This window comes from Heptranchias perlo, chromosome 21 (genome assembly GCF_035084215.1).
Source record: "Heptranchias perlo isolate sHepPer1 chromosome 21, sHepPer1.hap1, whole genome shotgun sequence".
NCBI lineage: Eukaryota > Metazoa > Chordata > Chondrichthyes > Hexanchiformes > Hexanchidae > Heptranchias > Heptranchias perlo.
In genome coordinates this window covers 1,523,199-1,539,016 of record NC_090345.1, presented here as the reverse complement: position 1 = coordinate 1,539,016, position 15,818 = coordinate 1,523,199, and the positions used below count along the sequence as shown (strand labels likewise).

Here is a 15,818-nt window from a genome sequence, read left to right as displayed (position 1 = left end):
GTGATATTGAAGTTTGTGAATACCACATTAGGCAGCAGGGCAAACTATGAGGAAGAATGTAGGAAACTGCAGGACAGCCATGGGTCAGCAGGGTGGGCAGGTAGGTGGCAGATACAGTTCAATGCAGAGGAATGTGAAGTAATGCATGTTGGGAAAAGAAGAGTGAATGTAAACATACTTTAAGTGGTAAGATTCGTAGACTGGAGGAACAGTGAAATCAATGGGTGCAGATACATAAATCCTGACAGGTGAGAATATGGGGAGAAAAGGCTATAAAAAGGCAAATAGGATTCTGGGTTTTATAGATGGGGCACTGAATATAAAAGGAATTCGTATCAGACATTAGTAGGGCAAGGCGGGGGGGTGGGGGGGGGGGAGAGAAAGCACAAGAGTGAAGGAACGAGGGGAGAGAGACCAAGAGTGGGGGGTGGGAGGAAAGTGAACATGAGATGGAGATAGTGAGGGAGTGTGTGAGGGAAGCAGGAGAGGACAGTGGGAAGGGGAGGCTGAGGGGAATTTGAGAGGCAGAGAGCAAGTGGCAGCGAGAAAGAGAAGGACTGACGACCCGTTAATCCTGTCAATGTCACCCCCACGAATCTCGTTATTTAGAGGATGTGATACTAATTATACTGCAGATCTTAGGGGTTTTGTGGACCCACATTTCGACTCTCAGAACCTTTACCCAAAGGGGAGAACCTCCCACCACACACACAAGCAGCGATAGTCAGGCTCTGCCTAACCTTGATCCGTCTCTGAATGGCGCTGATATCAGGCCGCTCGTTACTGCTGCTGTCCAGGTGTCTGAGGAGAGGGAACAAACAGAAATGGAGATTAGTCGGTGGCCCACTCAATTCAGATCAGCAGTCGGGGAAGCAAACAACATTTTCACTGCCCAGAGTTAACATTCACTCATTCATAGCAGGAAATTCTATTAGCATGAAACAGAATGAGAGGGCAGAAGGTTTCGGGGGGTTATATATAGAATAATGGATACCCGGGAGTGAGTTACACTGAAATCTAATTGAGGGTTTCGGTTAACGTTCTGGAACACAGACTGAATCTCAGAGATGCCCTGCAATCTTTCCATGTTGCTATTTATTTTCCTAACCAATGTGGAGCTGATGAGTTGTTTGAATCAGTTTCCACTAGCCTGGTTTAATTCTATTCTCACCCTGCTCTTCCTGGTCCCAGTCCCAGCTGATACTCACTTGTACAGTTCAGCCAGAAACACATCCAGACTCTGCAACTCCTCAAACAAAGCTGGAAAAGAAAGAAGAATCAATGCTGGGATACACAGAACACACAAAAAATTGGCCCTGACCCTGGTGTCCAGTGGGACACTGACCATGACCCAGGTGCCCAGTGAGTCACTGGCCCTGACCCTGACCCTGGTGTCCAGTGGGACACTGACCATGACCCAGGTGCCCAGTGAGTCACTGGCCCTGACCCTGACCCTGGTGTCCAGTGGGACACTGACCCTGACCCAGGTGCCCAGTGAGTCACTGGCCCTGACCCTGACCCTGGTGTCCAGTGAGACCCTGACCCTGGTGTCCAGTGGGACCCTGACCCTGGTGTCCAGTGGGACACTGGCCCTGATGCCCACTGGGACCCTCACCCTGATGCCCAGTGGGACCCTGACCCTGACCCTGGTGTCCAGTGAGACACTGACCCTGACCCTGGTGTCCAGTGAGACACTGACCCTGACCCTGACCCTGGTGTCCAGTGAGACACTGGCCCTGACCCTGACCCTGGTGTCCAGTGAGACACTGGCCCTGACCCTGACCCTGGTGTCCAGTGAGACACTGACCCTGACCCTGGTGTCCAGTGAGACACTGGCCCTGACCCTGACCCTGGTGTCCAGTGAGACACCGGCCCTGACCCTGACCCTGGTGTCCAGTGAGACACTGGCCCTGACCCTGACCCTGGTGTCCAGTGAGACACTGGCCCTGACCCTGACCCTGGTGTCCAGTGAGACACTGGCCCTGACCCTGACCCTGGTGTCCAGTGAGATACTGGCCCTGCTGCCACACAAAGAGCATTGATCTGGGTGAGGTACTGGAGGGTGCCCAGTGCACCAAACCCCAGCGAGGAGTCACTGACCTCACGAGAGAAAATTGAAGCAGGAAATCAGACAGCAGATGGGCTCCTGATCTTCCTGGCATCCGGCTCTCAGGAAACTGGGAAATTGAGGAGAGGGGGGAAAAAACAGTTACTGCTCGGAAGTCTACTTCAAAACTTACTGCTCTTGTCGGTCCAGACGTGCAGCTCCTGTGCAAGTTCCGGGATCACGAGGAACGTTCTCCAGCCCTGTCGCTTCTTTGATTTCAGGATGTCTCCAAAGATGTGATCCCCGATGTACAGAATGTCTTTGCCTTTCGCCCCCAACAGGTCGCCCATAATATCCGAGGAACCTGAAAAACAGCCCCACAAAATCAGACATGACCTCCTCCCTTTCACCTTTAACCTTTAGGGTTTATACTGACATTACTGGGTTTAGACTAGACATCTCCGTAGTGATTTGAGGCAATGCTGAGTCCACTGAAGAGACAGTTAAAGGAAGTCACAGTCCATGGGAGCAGTGGTCACATTCAACTGTTCAAAGATCCTTAAAGAAAACTGTCCAAAATCACAGGAGTACGACCACAAACCAGCTTCCCTGGGTATATCCAGACACAGTGACTAACCCCACACCCGACAGGATCAGCTCTCCCCTCTTTCAGTGCCCTCAGCTCACTCCATCATTTTCTTTCAAAATTTCAATATAGACCCTTAAGATAACCTTTGCCCCCCCCGCCCCAATCCAACCATCACCTTCACCACCCCCCAGGTCCGGTCCGATCCTCACCGTCCCCGCCCCTGGTCTTCAGAGTCATGGTCACACTTTCCATTAAGATTCGAGACTGGAGAATCTGTCTCAATTCCCCAGTGACCCACTAATTGTTTTTCTCACCAATTTTGCTCCTTTTTGGGGTACAGCTACCCCCTGGTTGAGATGCAGTTCCACGGGGACTAGTTCCCGTCACACTGATGGATCCAGGCTGAGTTGGCTGATCTCAGGGCAGCCCTTGATGTCCAGCAATTAGCCTCACCACCCCAGCCTGCTTCATATAGATTCCAAATTCTGGCAAAATAGAGTAATGCCCCAGAGTGGGCCGGACACAGGGTGCCAATGTGGCACAGGTTGGTGCAGGGACTAAATGACCCCTCCCCTCGGTCCCTTCCCGTGGCCATACCAAAGTCAGGCAACAGGTAGCCTGCCTGTGCGAGAGGAGTGAGGAGTGAAGACAAACTGCGTTAGCACCGTACCGCCCGAATACACGATCCCATGCTGCAGAGGTCCCGTGTGTGTCCCAATCTTCAGGTGTCCAGTTGCCTGTACAAAAAAAAAGTGAAATGCACATTTCATATCTGTAGGAATTCTCCTTCCCCCCACCCTCACAACCTTCCACCCTTCCCCTCCGTCCCCTCACCCTCACAACCTTCCACCCTTCCCCTCCGTCCCCTCACCCTCACAACCTTCCACCCTTCCCCTCCGTCACCTCACCCTCACAACCTTCCACCCTTCCCCTCCGTCCCCTCACCCGCACAACCTTCCACCCTTCCCCTCCGTCCCCTCACCCGCACAACCATCCACCCTTCCCCTCCGTCCCCTCACCCTCACAACCTTCCACCCTTCCCCTCCGTCCCCTCACCCTCACAACCTTCCACCCTTCCCCTCCGTCCCCTCACCCTCACAACCTTCCACCCTTCCCCTCCGTCCCCTCACCCACACAACCATCCACCCTTCCCCTCCGTCCCCTCACCCTCACAACCATCCACCCTTCCCCTCCGTCACCTCACCCTCACAACCATCCACCCTTCCCCTCCGTCCCCTCACCCTCACAACCTTCCACCCTTCCCCTCCGTCCCCTCACCTGCACAACGTTCCACCCTTCCCCTCCGTCCCCTCACCCGCACAACCATCCACCCTTCCCCTCCGTCCCCTCACCCTCACAACCTTCCACCCTTCCCCCCAAACCCGCTCTCACGCCTTCCCCCCCGACCACAGACCACCCACCCTCCACCTCCCCCTGAACCCTCCCATACCATCTCGACTGCAGAATGTAAATATCTTCCCGTAATTAACCCAACTTGTCAAAGACTATCAGAAACGGGCTGTGGGAGATCAGTCTCAACACTTGGTGAATTCAGTCAGTTTCACAGTATTAATTCACCAAATCAGAGCATATTACTGCACAGGAGGAGGTCATTTGGCCCACCTTGCCTGTGCCGACTCTTTGAAATTAGTCCCACTCCCCTGCTCTTTTCCCATAGCCCTGCAGATTTTTGCTTTACAAGGATTTATCCAATTCCCTTTTGAAAGTTATTATTGAATCTGTTTCCACCGCCCTTTCAGGCAGCGCATTCCAGATCATCACAACTCGCTGCGTAAAAAATAAATTCTCCTAATCACCCCCCGGTTCTTTTGTCAATGATCTTAAATCTGTGTCCTCTGGTTACTGACCCTCCCGCCAGTGGAAATAGTTTCTCCTTATTCACGGTTTTAGCCGAGTCTCAGTGGGTAGCACTCTCGTTTGAGTCAGAAGGTTGTGGATTCAAGTCTCACTCCAGAGACTTAAGCACATAATTCAGGCTGACACTTCAGTGCCAGCACTGAGGGAGCGCTGCACTGTCGGAGGGCCAGCACTGAGGGAGCGCTGCACTGTCGGAGGGCCAGCACTGAGGGAGCGCTGCACTGTCGGAGGGCCAGCACTGAGGGAGCGCTGCACTGTCGGAGGGCCAGCACTGAGGGAGCGCTGCACTGTCGGAGGGCCAGCACTGAGGGAGCGCTGCACTGTCGGAGGGCCAGCACTGAGGGAGCGCTGCACTGTCGGAGGGCCAGCACTGAGGGAGCGCTGCACTGTCGGAGGGCCAGCACTGAGGGAGCGCTGCACTGTCGGAGGGCCAGCACTGAGGGAGCGCTGCACTGTCGGAGGGCCAGCACTGAGGGAGCGCTGCACTGTCGGAGGGCCAGCACTGAGGGAGCGCTGCACTGTCGGAGGGCCAGCACTGAGGGAGCGCTGCACTGTCGGAGGGCCAGCACTGAGGGAGCGCTGCACTGTCGGAGGGCCAGCACTGAGGGAGCGCTGCACTGTCGGAGGGCCAGCACTGAGGGAGCGCTGCACTGTCGGAGGGCCAGCACTGAGGGAGCGCTGCACTGTCGGAGGGCCAGCACTGAGGGAGCGCTGCACTGTCGGAGGGCCAGCACTGAGGGAGCGCTGCACTGTCGGAGGGCCAGCACTGAGGGAGCGCTGCACTGTCGGAGGGTCAGCACTGAGGGAGCGCTGCACTGTCGGAGGGCCAGCACTGAGGGAGCGCTGCACTGTCGGAGGGCCAGCACTGAGGGAGCGCTGCACTGTCGGAGGGCCAGCACTGAGGGAGCGCTGCACTGTCGGAGGGCCAGCACTGAGGGAGCGCTGCACTGTCGGAGGGCCAGCACTGAGGGAGCGCTGCACTGTCGGAGGGCCAGCACTGAGGGAGCGCTGCACTGTCGGAGGGCCAGCACTGAGGGAGCGCTGCACTGTCGGAGGGTCAGCACTGAGGGAGCGCTACACTGTCAGAGGGTCAGCACTGAGGGAGCGCTACGCTGTCGGAGGTGCCATCCTTCGGATGAGACATCAAACTGAGGCCCCGCCTGCCCTCTCAGGTGGACGTAAAAGATCCCACGGCCACTATTCGAAGAAAAGCAGGGGAGTTCTCCCCAGTATCTTGGCCAATATTTGCCACCCCGTTCCCTACACAAGAGTGACCACACTTAAAAAGTACTTCATTGGCTGTAAAGCACTTCATGATTTTGAACTTCTTTATTAAATCTCCCCTTACCCTTCTCTGCTGTAAGGAGAACAATCCCAGCTTCTCCAGTCTTTCCACATTCCCTCATCCAGTAAATCTCTTCTGCAGCTTCTCTAAGGCCTTGACATCTTTCCAAAAGTGTGTGCCCAGAATTGAACACAATACTCCAGCTGAGGCCTAACCAATGTTTTATAAAGGTTTTTTTTTAATCATTCATGGGATGTGGGCGTCGCTGGCAAGGCCAGCATTTATTGCCCATCCCTAATTGCCCTTGAGAAGGTGGTGGTGAGCCGCCTTCTTGAACCGCTGCAGTCCGTGTGGTGAAGGTTCTCCCACAGTGCTGTTAGGAAGGGAGTTCCAAGATTTTGACCCAGCGACGATGAAGGAACGGCGATATATTTCCAAGTCGGGATGGTGTGTGACTTGGAGGGGAACGTGCAGGTGGTGCTGTTCCGGAGTCCGACCCCTTTGTAGAGTCTCTGATCCCTATCCTAATGCTACAGTCTGCACTCCTGAGGCTACTCATTCTTTCTCGCACCCCCAGCCCCCGCCAAAATAAGGAGCTGAGCTTTAATCTCGAGCACTAATCCTACTCACCGTGTCGACTTGTCGCAGAACCGTCCCCTCACTGAAAAACAACGGCTTCCGAGCATCCACTACAACCAAGTCGAAGTACGAGTGCCAGGGACGGTGGGCAGTGCCAGGCTACAACCAAACAAAACAATTCAGCAAGCACTGCGAGCACAGCCAGTTTTATTACAGGCCGCAGTCTGCACCATATCCAAGGGGTAAGAGGAGGAACAGGCGTGGAAAACCTGGGAAATGACTCGCTTCAGGTAACTGGCATTACTGAAAGAGGAGGCAGGAGTCACATCAGAGACAGACAGGCACAGGGAGGGGGACAGAGAGAGACAGGGGGAAAGGGAGGGGGACAGAGAGAGACAGACGGGCAGAGGGAGGGGGACAGAGAGAGACAGGGGGAAAGGGAGGGGGACAGAGAGAGACAGACGGGCAGAGGGAGGGGGACAGAGAGAGACGGGGATAGGGAGGGGGACAGAGAGAGACAGGGGGATAGGGAGGGGGACAGAGAGAGACAGACGGGCAGATGGAGGGGGACAGAGAGAGACAGGGGGAAAGGGAGGGGGACAGAGAGAGACAGACGGGCAGAGGGAGGGGGACAGAGAGAGACAGGGGGAAAGGGAGGGGGACAGAGAGAGACAGACGGGCAGAGGGAGGGGGACAGAGAGAGACAGGGGGATAGGGAGGGGGACAGAGAGAGACAGGGGGATAGGGAGAGACAGACGGGCAGAGGGAGGGGGACAGAGAGAGACAGGGGGAAAGGGAGGGGGACAGAGAGAGACAGGGGGAAAGGGAGGGGGACAGAGAGAGACAGGGGGAAAGGGAGGGGGACAGAGACAGACGGGCAGAGGGAGGGGGACAGAGAGAGACAGGGGGAAAGGGAGGGGGACAGAGAGAGACAGACGGGCAGAGGGAGGGGGACAGAGAGAGACAGGGGGATAGGGAGGGGGACAGAGAGAGAGACGGGGAGAGGGAGAGAGAGGATGGGGAAGGGGAGAGAGAGATAGGAGGGGGAGAGAGAGATAGGAGGGGGAGAGATAGGAGAGGGAGAGAGAGAGATAGGAGGGGGAGAGAGGATGGATGGAGGGAGGAGGGGGAGAGAGAGAGACAGATGGGCAGAGAGGGGGAGGGAGAGAGGGAATGCAAGAAACAGGCACACATGGAGGCAGCGAGAGAAGGTTGATGCCGTACAGATATCTGCCTCAGCTGACTGCATGTCTCAGGAGCACACTGTACAATACAAACGGTCTTAATGCCTGCTGACAGGAAAACTGCCCTGGATCAAAAATGCACCAGCTTCACTCAGTAGGGAAGGATTCTCAGCCTCATTTGGGTAAGGTATCACCAGAGGTGAATGCACAAGCATAAAAATCAATGCACTGTGCATACATTACACAGGCACTGCAGTGTGTAGAACAGACAGACAGTACCCACTGCACTGTGTGCCCATTATACAGACACAGCTGTGTGTACATATAGAATTACACACACAAACAGGCCATTCGGCCCCACCAGTCCATGTTGGGGTTTATCCTCCACATGAACAGTATCTTTATCTCATGTTCCCAGATCCCTTTATCCCCTTTCCTGCAATCACCTATCTAACCGATTCTTAAACTTTGACATGTTCTCTGCTTCAATCACTAACTCCACTTGTACATTCCACAGTCTCACAACACACTGTAAAAAAATTTCTCCAGCTCTCTGTCCTAAATCTCTTACATTTAATCTTATATCAATGACCCCTCGTTCTAAGGACATAAGAAGTAGGAGCAGGAGTAGGCCATACGGCCCCTCGATCCTGCTCCACCATTCAATCAGATCATGGCTGATCTTCAACCTCAATTCCATTTTCCCGCCCGATCCCCATATCCCTTGATTCCCCTCGAGTCCAAAAATATATTGATCCTCGGTCTTGAATATATTCAATGACTCATGTGTAGACCCCCTCAATCACTGGAAACATTCTGTTTCCATCTACTCTGTCCAATCTCTTCGTAATTTTAAACACCACTATCAAAATACCCTGTAATCTCTGTTCTAACAAAAACAGCCCCAATTTTCCAATTGAAAGGAAAAAATTTGCAGGGCTACAGGGATAGGGCAGGAGAGTGCTGTAACCTTTCTATGATTCTATATTTCTATTTCCTCATACCAGGCAGCATTTTAGTGAATCTCACTGTACCCTCTCTATTGCCTCAACAACCTTCCTATAGCGTGGAGCCCAAAACTGCTCACAGTACCCCAACTGTGGTCTTACAAGGTTATATAGATTCACTAGTTCATCAGGACTTTAATATTCTGTACCTCTTGCAAATAAAACCCAGTATTCCATTAGCTTTTCTCTGGCTTTATCCTTCTTGTGAGCCTGAACCCCCAAACCCATCTGCTCTTATACATCACCTTTTCAAAGTATAATTATTGCTTTTATTTTGTTTTACCAAAATGTTCCACCTCACATTTACTGACATTGAATTCCATCGGCCACTTTTTGCCCCATTCCCCCATCTTATCGATATCCCCTTTGCAGCTTCCTTTGGCCCACAGAATTATTTACTCCTATTTTGGTTTCATCTACAAAGTTGGACACCACTCCCTCTAGGCCTATATCCAAGTCATTGATGCACGCAGTGAACAGAAGTGGCTCAGGACTGAACTCTGGGACACCACCACCTGCTTCCAACCAGTCTTGAGAAACTGCCCTGAACTCCAACGCTTTGCTTCCTCCCTTCTAACCAGTTTTTAATCCAATTTGCTACCCTCCCCCTATTTCCATACCCTTTAATCTTCCCCAGTTGTCTCCTGTGTGGTATCTTGTCAAAGGCTTTCTGAATGTCCATGTAAACCACATCCACTGCACTTCCCCATTCACCATATCCATCACTGCCTCAAAGAACTCCACCAGATTTGTTAAGTATGATCTTCCTTTCTGAAATCAGTGTTGGCTGCTTCTAATTATTTTCTCTTCATCTAGATATTCAGGTCATTCCATCTTTAAAGACAACAAACTTGCCCCTCCCACAGATGTTAAACTAACAAGCCTGTGAATCCCAGGTTAGCTCTGCCTCCTTTTTTGAAGATAGGTATTATATTGGTCATCCCCAGTCCTCCAGCTCACATCCATGCTCAACAGAACTCTGAAATATCATTTCTAGCACCTCCGCTACTTCTTCGCCCACTTCCCTCAGAATCCTCGGATGTATCCGGTCAGGACCCGCTGCTTCGTCCTCCTTTCCTTTATTCAATATAATATCTCTCATCTCACTTTTCTTTTACCCCCTCCCCAATATCCATTTCTTTTGTTAACACAAAGTCCTTTTTAAATATTCGCTCCAATTTCTGTTTATCCTCTACTAACTCACTACCCTCTCCCCCAGGGTCCCAGCTCACGTTTAACAATTCTCTTTTTACTGATAGATTTTAGAATACTTTACTGTTCTATTTAATACTCTCAGATTCTGTCCTCATTCTCCCTCTTTGATTTCCTTATCCCTTTCTTGACTTTGTTCCTATTTTCTCATATTCTCTCTTATTTTTATCATACCTCTGGTATGAGTATATCCTCTTCAATTTTAGTTTGTTTCTAACCTCTTTATCCACTGTAAACAATTTTACAACACCAAGTTATAGTCCAGCAATTTTATTTTAAATTCACAAGCTTTCGGAGGCTTCCTCCTTCCTCCTTCCACAGCATTCTGTAATTTGAAGGCAGTCTATTTTTTTTAAATGGTATATATTTATTCTGTGCCTTTGCAATCAACTTTTTATAAATATCCCACTGTTGTCCGACAGTCCAGTGCCAGTTTCTCCTTCCCCCTCGGCTCAGCTCACTCCTCACCTTTCTAAAACATGCCCAAATCCAATCCGATGCCCTTTTCTTTGGACTAACTTTTCCCTCTTTCTATTTGGCCCATGAACATCATCATATTGTGGTCACTACTCCCAAGGTGCTCTCCCACATTTAACTAATCTACCTGAACTATTTAGTAACTCATAACTACATCAAGCAACACCTCTCTCCTTGTACTCATACAAACATACTGATTGAGGAAGGAGTCCTGCACATATTTAGGAATTCTATTCCCTTTTCTCCATTAACTCCCTCCCTATCCCAGTCATTGAGTGGGTAATTATAATATCCTAGAACAATAATTGTTATTCCTACTCATCACCCCATTCTGTTGACAGATTTCCTCTCCCATTTCCCTGCCACAATCGCACAGACGCAGACCACCTACCTTGGGACCATGCGCAAAGTCAAACATGTACGACATGATTTTCTGTAAAATAAAGAGAGCGTCACTGGAATCATCAGCAACACAGCCTGGGATTGGAGAAAATACTGAAGGTCAAAGCTTTGTAAAAGGCGGGTGGGAACATTTACACACTCAGCTGTCACTGAATCCTCACGGCTAGTGTGTAGGGTCACATTTACACCCTCTCATAAGAACATAAGAAATAGGAGCAGGAGAAGGCCATACGGCCCCTCGAGCCTGCTCCGCCATTTAATCAGATCATGGCTGATCTTCAACCTCAACTCCACTTTCCCGCCCGATCCCCATATCCCTTGATTCCCCTCGAGTCCAGAAATCTATCGATCTCAATCTTGAATATACTCAATGACTCAGCACCCACAGCCCTTTGGGGTAAAGAATTCCAAAGATTCACAACCCTCTGAGTGAAGAAATTCCTCCTCATCGCAGTCCTAACTCAGGACTGATGTTTGAGGAGAGATTGGGTTGACTAGGCCTATATTCACACGAGTTTAGAAGAATGAGAGGTGATCTCATCGAAACATATAAAATTATCACAGGACTAGACAGACTAGATGCAGGGAGGATGTTCCCGATGGATGGGGAGTCCAGAACCAGGGGTCACAGTCTCAGGATACGGGGTATGCCATTTAGAAGTGAGATGAGGAGAAATTTCTTCACTCAGAGGGTGGTGAACCTGTGGAATTCTCTACCACAGAAGGCAGTGGAGGCCAAGTCATTAGATGTATTCAAGAAGGAGATAGATATATTTCTTAATGCTAAAGGGATCAAGGGATATGGGGGAAAAGCGGGAACAGGGTACTGAGTTAGACGATCAGCCATGATCATTTTGAATGGCGGAGCAGGCCCGACGGGCCAAATGGCCTACTCTTGCTCCTATTTTCTATGTTTCTAAATGGCTGACCCATTATCCTGAGACTGTGCCCCCTAGTTCTAGACTCTCCAGCCAGAGGAAACAGCCTCCCAGCATCTACCCTGTCAAGCCCTCTCAGAATCTTATGTTTCAATGAGATCACCTCTCATTCTTCTAAACTCCAGAGAGTATAGGCCCATTTTACTCAATCTCTCCTCATAGGACAATCCTCTCATCCCAGGAATCAATCATGAACCTTTATTGCACCACCTCCAAGGCAAGTTTATCCTTCCTTAGGTAAGGAGACCAAAACTATACACAGTGGTCTCACCAAAGCCCTGTACAACTACAACAAGACTTGCTTACTCTGTATTCCTACCCCCTCTCAGCTGTAATTGAACCCATACGGTTAGTGTGTAGAGTCAAATTTACAGTCACTGAACCCAGACAGTTAGTGTGTAACATCATATTTACACACTCAGCTGTTACTAAACCCACACGGTTAGTATGCAAGGTCACATTTACACACTCAGCTGTCACTGAACCCACACAGCTGAGTGTGTAAATGTGACCTTGCATACTATGCCGTTGAGTTTAATCTGGGATGTTATATTTTCCCATCCTGTGACCTAGCTATTAATGGACTGCACCATGCCAGAGCTACAATGGCAGCATCCTCTTCTCTAATGAAGATGGATGAGAAGTATTCATTTAGTACCTCAGCCATGCCCTCTGTCTGTACAAGATGATCTTTTTTGTCCCTAATCAGTCCCACCCTTCCTTTGACTACCCTTTTCCTAGTTAGATGTTTATAAAAGACTTTGGGTGCCCTTTTATGTTAGCCATTAACCTTTCTGATATTCTCTCTTTGCCCCTCTTATTCCCTTTTTTACATTACCTCTGTACTTTCTGTATTCAGCTTGGTTCACTACTGTATTATGAACCTTGTATTTGTAAGGAGATCTATTCATGAAGGCACAGGGCATGTCCGAGGAATTAAATGAGTACTTTACATCTGTCGTTACCAAGGAAGAAGATGCTGCCAGAGTCTCAGTAAAAGGAAAATGTAGTTGAGATACTGGATAGGCTAAAAATTGATAAAGAGGAGGTACTGGAAAGGCTAGCTGTATTTAAAGTAGATAAGTCACCCGGCCCGGATGGGATGCATCCTAGGTTGCTGAGGGAAGTAAGGGTGGAAATTGCGATGGTATCTTCCAAATATCCTTAGATACGGGAGTGGTGCCAGAGGACTGGAGAATTGCAAATGTGACACCCTTGTTCAAAAAAGGATGTAAGGATAAACCCAGCAACTACAGGCCAGTCAGTTTAACCTCGGTGGTGAGGAAACTTTTAGAAACAATAATCCGGGACAGAATTCGCAGTCACTTAGACAAGTGTGGATTGATTAGGGAAAGCCAGCACGGATTTGTTAAACGCAAATCATGTTCAAAAAACTCTTTATCAAGTTAGTTAATGAGGTAACAGAGAGGGTAGATGAGGGCAATGCAGTTGATGCGGTGTATATGGACTTTCAAAAGGCATATGATAATGTGCCACATAATAGGTTGGTCATCAAGATTGAAGCCCATGGAATAAAGGGGGCAGTAGCAACATGGATACAGAATTGGCTAAGTGACAGGAAGCAGAGAGTAGTGGTGAACGGTTGTTTTTCGGACTGGAGGGAGGTGTACAGTGGTGTTCCCCAGGGGTCGGTGCTGGGACCACTGCTTTTCTTGATATATATTAATGACTTGGACTTGGGTGTACAGGGCACAACTTCAAAATATGCAGATGACACAAAACTTGGAAGGGTAGTGAACAGTGAGGAGGATAGTGATAGACTTCAAGAGGATATAGACAGGCTGGTGGAATGGGCGGACACGTGGCAGATGAAATTTAATGCAGAAAAATGCGAAGTGATACATTTTGGTAGGAAGAACGAGGAGAGGCAATATAAACTAGAGGGTACAACTCTAAAAGGGGTACAGGAACAGAGAGATCTGGGGGTATATGTGCACAAATCGTTGAAAGTGGCAGGGCAGGTTGAGAAAGCGGTTAAAAAAGCATACGGGATCCTGGGCTTTATAAATAGAGGCACAGAGTACAAAAGCAAGGAAGTCATGATGAACCTTTATAAAACACTGGTTCGATCACAACTGGAGTATTGTGTCCAGTTCTGGGCACCGCACTTTAGGAAGGATGTGAAGGCCTTAGAGAGGGTGCAGAAGAGATTTACTAGAATGATTCCAGGAATTAGGGACTTTAGTTACATGGATAGACTGGAGAAGCTGGGGTTGTTCTCCTTGGAACAGAGACGGTTGCGAGGAGATTTGATAGAGGTATTCAAAATCATGAAGGGTCTAGACAGAGTAGATAGAGAGAAACTGTTCCCATTGGCAGAAGGTTCAAGAACCAGAGGACATAGATTTAAGGTGATTGGCAAAAGAACCAAAGGTAACATGAGGGAAAACTTTTTTACACAGCGAGTGGTTATGATCTGGAATGCACTGCCCGAGGGGGTGGTGGAGGCAGATTCAATCATGGCCTTCAAAAGGGAACTGGATAAGTACTTGAAAGGAAAAAAATTGCAGGGCTACAGGAAACAGGGTGGGGGAGTGGGATTAGCTGGATTGCTCTTGAACAGAACCGGCACGGACTCAATGGGCCGAATAGCCTCCTTCTGTGCTGTGATCTTTCCATGATTCTAAAAGGAGCAGTTGCTCCTTCAAAGGGAACAAGCATGGGAAACATGAAACCTTTGAACGAAAGAACTGTATTTAAGAAACTTGAAGCACACTCCCTCTTTGCAAGGAGGAGCCCCAACCTGTATCCACTCTTATTCCATGTGAAATCCTAGCCCTCCCTCACCAGACACACAGCCTGTAACTGAGACTCGCATGTGGAGATAAGGCAGGGGCAGAGCCACACCCTCGCTCCTGTGTCAGCGCTCCGCTGCACTCACTGATCTCACTCTCAGGGTTTACAAAAGCTCAGAGTGAGCAGATACTCACATTGGTGTAGGTGTAATCGCTGTTTGTGACCAGAAACACCTTGCCGACTTCATTCATTCGGCTCAGCAGCAGCGAGAGTTTCGGCTGAAAGGGAAATAAAGCACAACATCAAATGGAATTCGCTTCACATCTACTGGATACGCAAACACCACCAGCTCCCTGCAACACTGCCCTGCTGCCAACACGCACCAGAATGGAGCTACATGCTTCATTTCCACTGCTCCCTCAGACTCCTGCATCATACATCACCATCAGCCTCCAGTCCAGGAGCTTCTCTCACCCAGAGGCAATCAAGTTGTGGAATAAGTTCCCAGGGAAGGATATGCAGGTGGGCAGTGTGATTGGAGCCAGAGGCAATTAGATGTCTTTCAGGGAAGAGATAAGGGATTGGTGGATGTGGTGAGAAGACGGGTAGGTGGGGGTGATGAATTAAGAAAGGTGCCTTGTTCCTGCTCAAATCACTGTCCTTAAAAGGGAAATAAATTTATTGTATAGTAGAGACACATAATTTAAAATGTTATAAGCAGATATATGCACAATTACTGTCACCCTTCCTATTGCTTTAAAACTGCTGTTTAGACATAGCCATGGAGCAGCCATTTTGGATAGCACTCTCCTGCTATGATATGACTGGCACGGGAGGGGGCGGCTGCATGGGAGGGGGCTGCCTTCCGCGCCGTGCCTAAACATTATAAAAGTACAACATTGACAAGCCCTGAGCAAGATTAGGGAGGATAATCAATGAAGAACTGACTGCCACAGAAGGGAGTTGATTCAGGGTGAACTGCACTTTTAAAAGGAGCTGGATCAACATCTGTTGGGAAAGGGTTATCGGTAGATTAACTGTCTGGCTCAATTCATGGTCTTCCCAGCCTCCCCTGGAAAAACAATGAGGGTGGTGTGGGAGAGAATTACCATACACTGGCTCTGGACTGGATCGGCTGAATGGCCTTTTCTCACCTGAATTTCCTCAAAAACCAGATTCGAGGTGATGGATACCCTCTCAGTAAGTTGTGTATCTCCCCTTATTTAAGACTGTGATACAGTTGAGCGGGCTATAACTACAGGCCACTGCTATTGGTCAATAGGTGCACCAGTGAGAGAGCCTTAGACCAGTTCCACCCTGTCTCTTCTCTCCCCCGCCTCTGGAAACTACCATGAACCATACCCGCCCTTGATCAGAAAAATGCTGATCCCATCATGGCTGGTGGGGCCTCTAATGATCCACTTCCAGAGACTTTAAACACCCACAGCGCGCACACCGCGCAC

The 15,818-nt window shown here is 49.7% G+C and overlaps 1 protein-coding gene across 5 annotated transcripts in view; it reads right to left on the bottom strand.

The window, feature by feature from the left end:
• LOC137339899 (cytosolic purine 5'-nucleotidase) overlaps positions 1-15,818 on the bottom strand; it is a 143,761-nt gene that overhangs the window by 36,578 nt on the left and 91,365 nt on the right. For all 5 annotated transcript variants that reach the window (XM_068001947.1, XM_068001948.1, XM_068001945.1 and 2 more), the window contains 7 exons: positions 14,550-14,633; positions 10,650-10,691; positions 6,430-6,537; positions 3,307-3,373; positions 2,241-2,411; positions 1,209-1,260; positions 741-801 (listed from right to left, as the gene is read on the bottom strand). In XM_068001947.1, the coding sequence (XP_067858048.1) occupies positions 741-801; positions 1,209-1,260; positions 2,241-2,411; positions 3,307-3,373; positions 6,430-6,537; positions 10,650-10,691; positions 14,550-14,633 (585 nt within the window). The remainder of the gene's footprint in view (positions 1-740; positions 802-1,208; positions 1,261-2,240; positions 2,412-3,306; positions 3,374-6,429; positions 6,538-10,649; positions 10,692-14,549; positions 14,634-15,818) is intronic.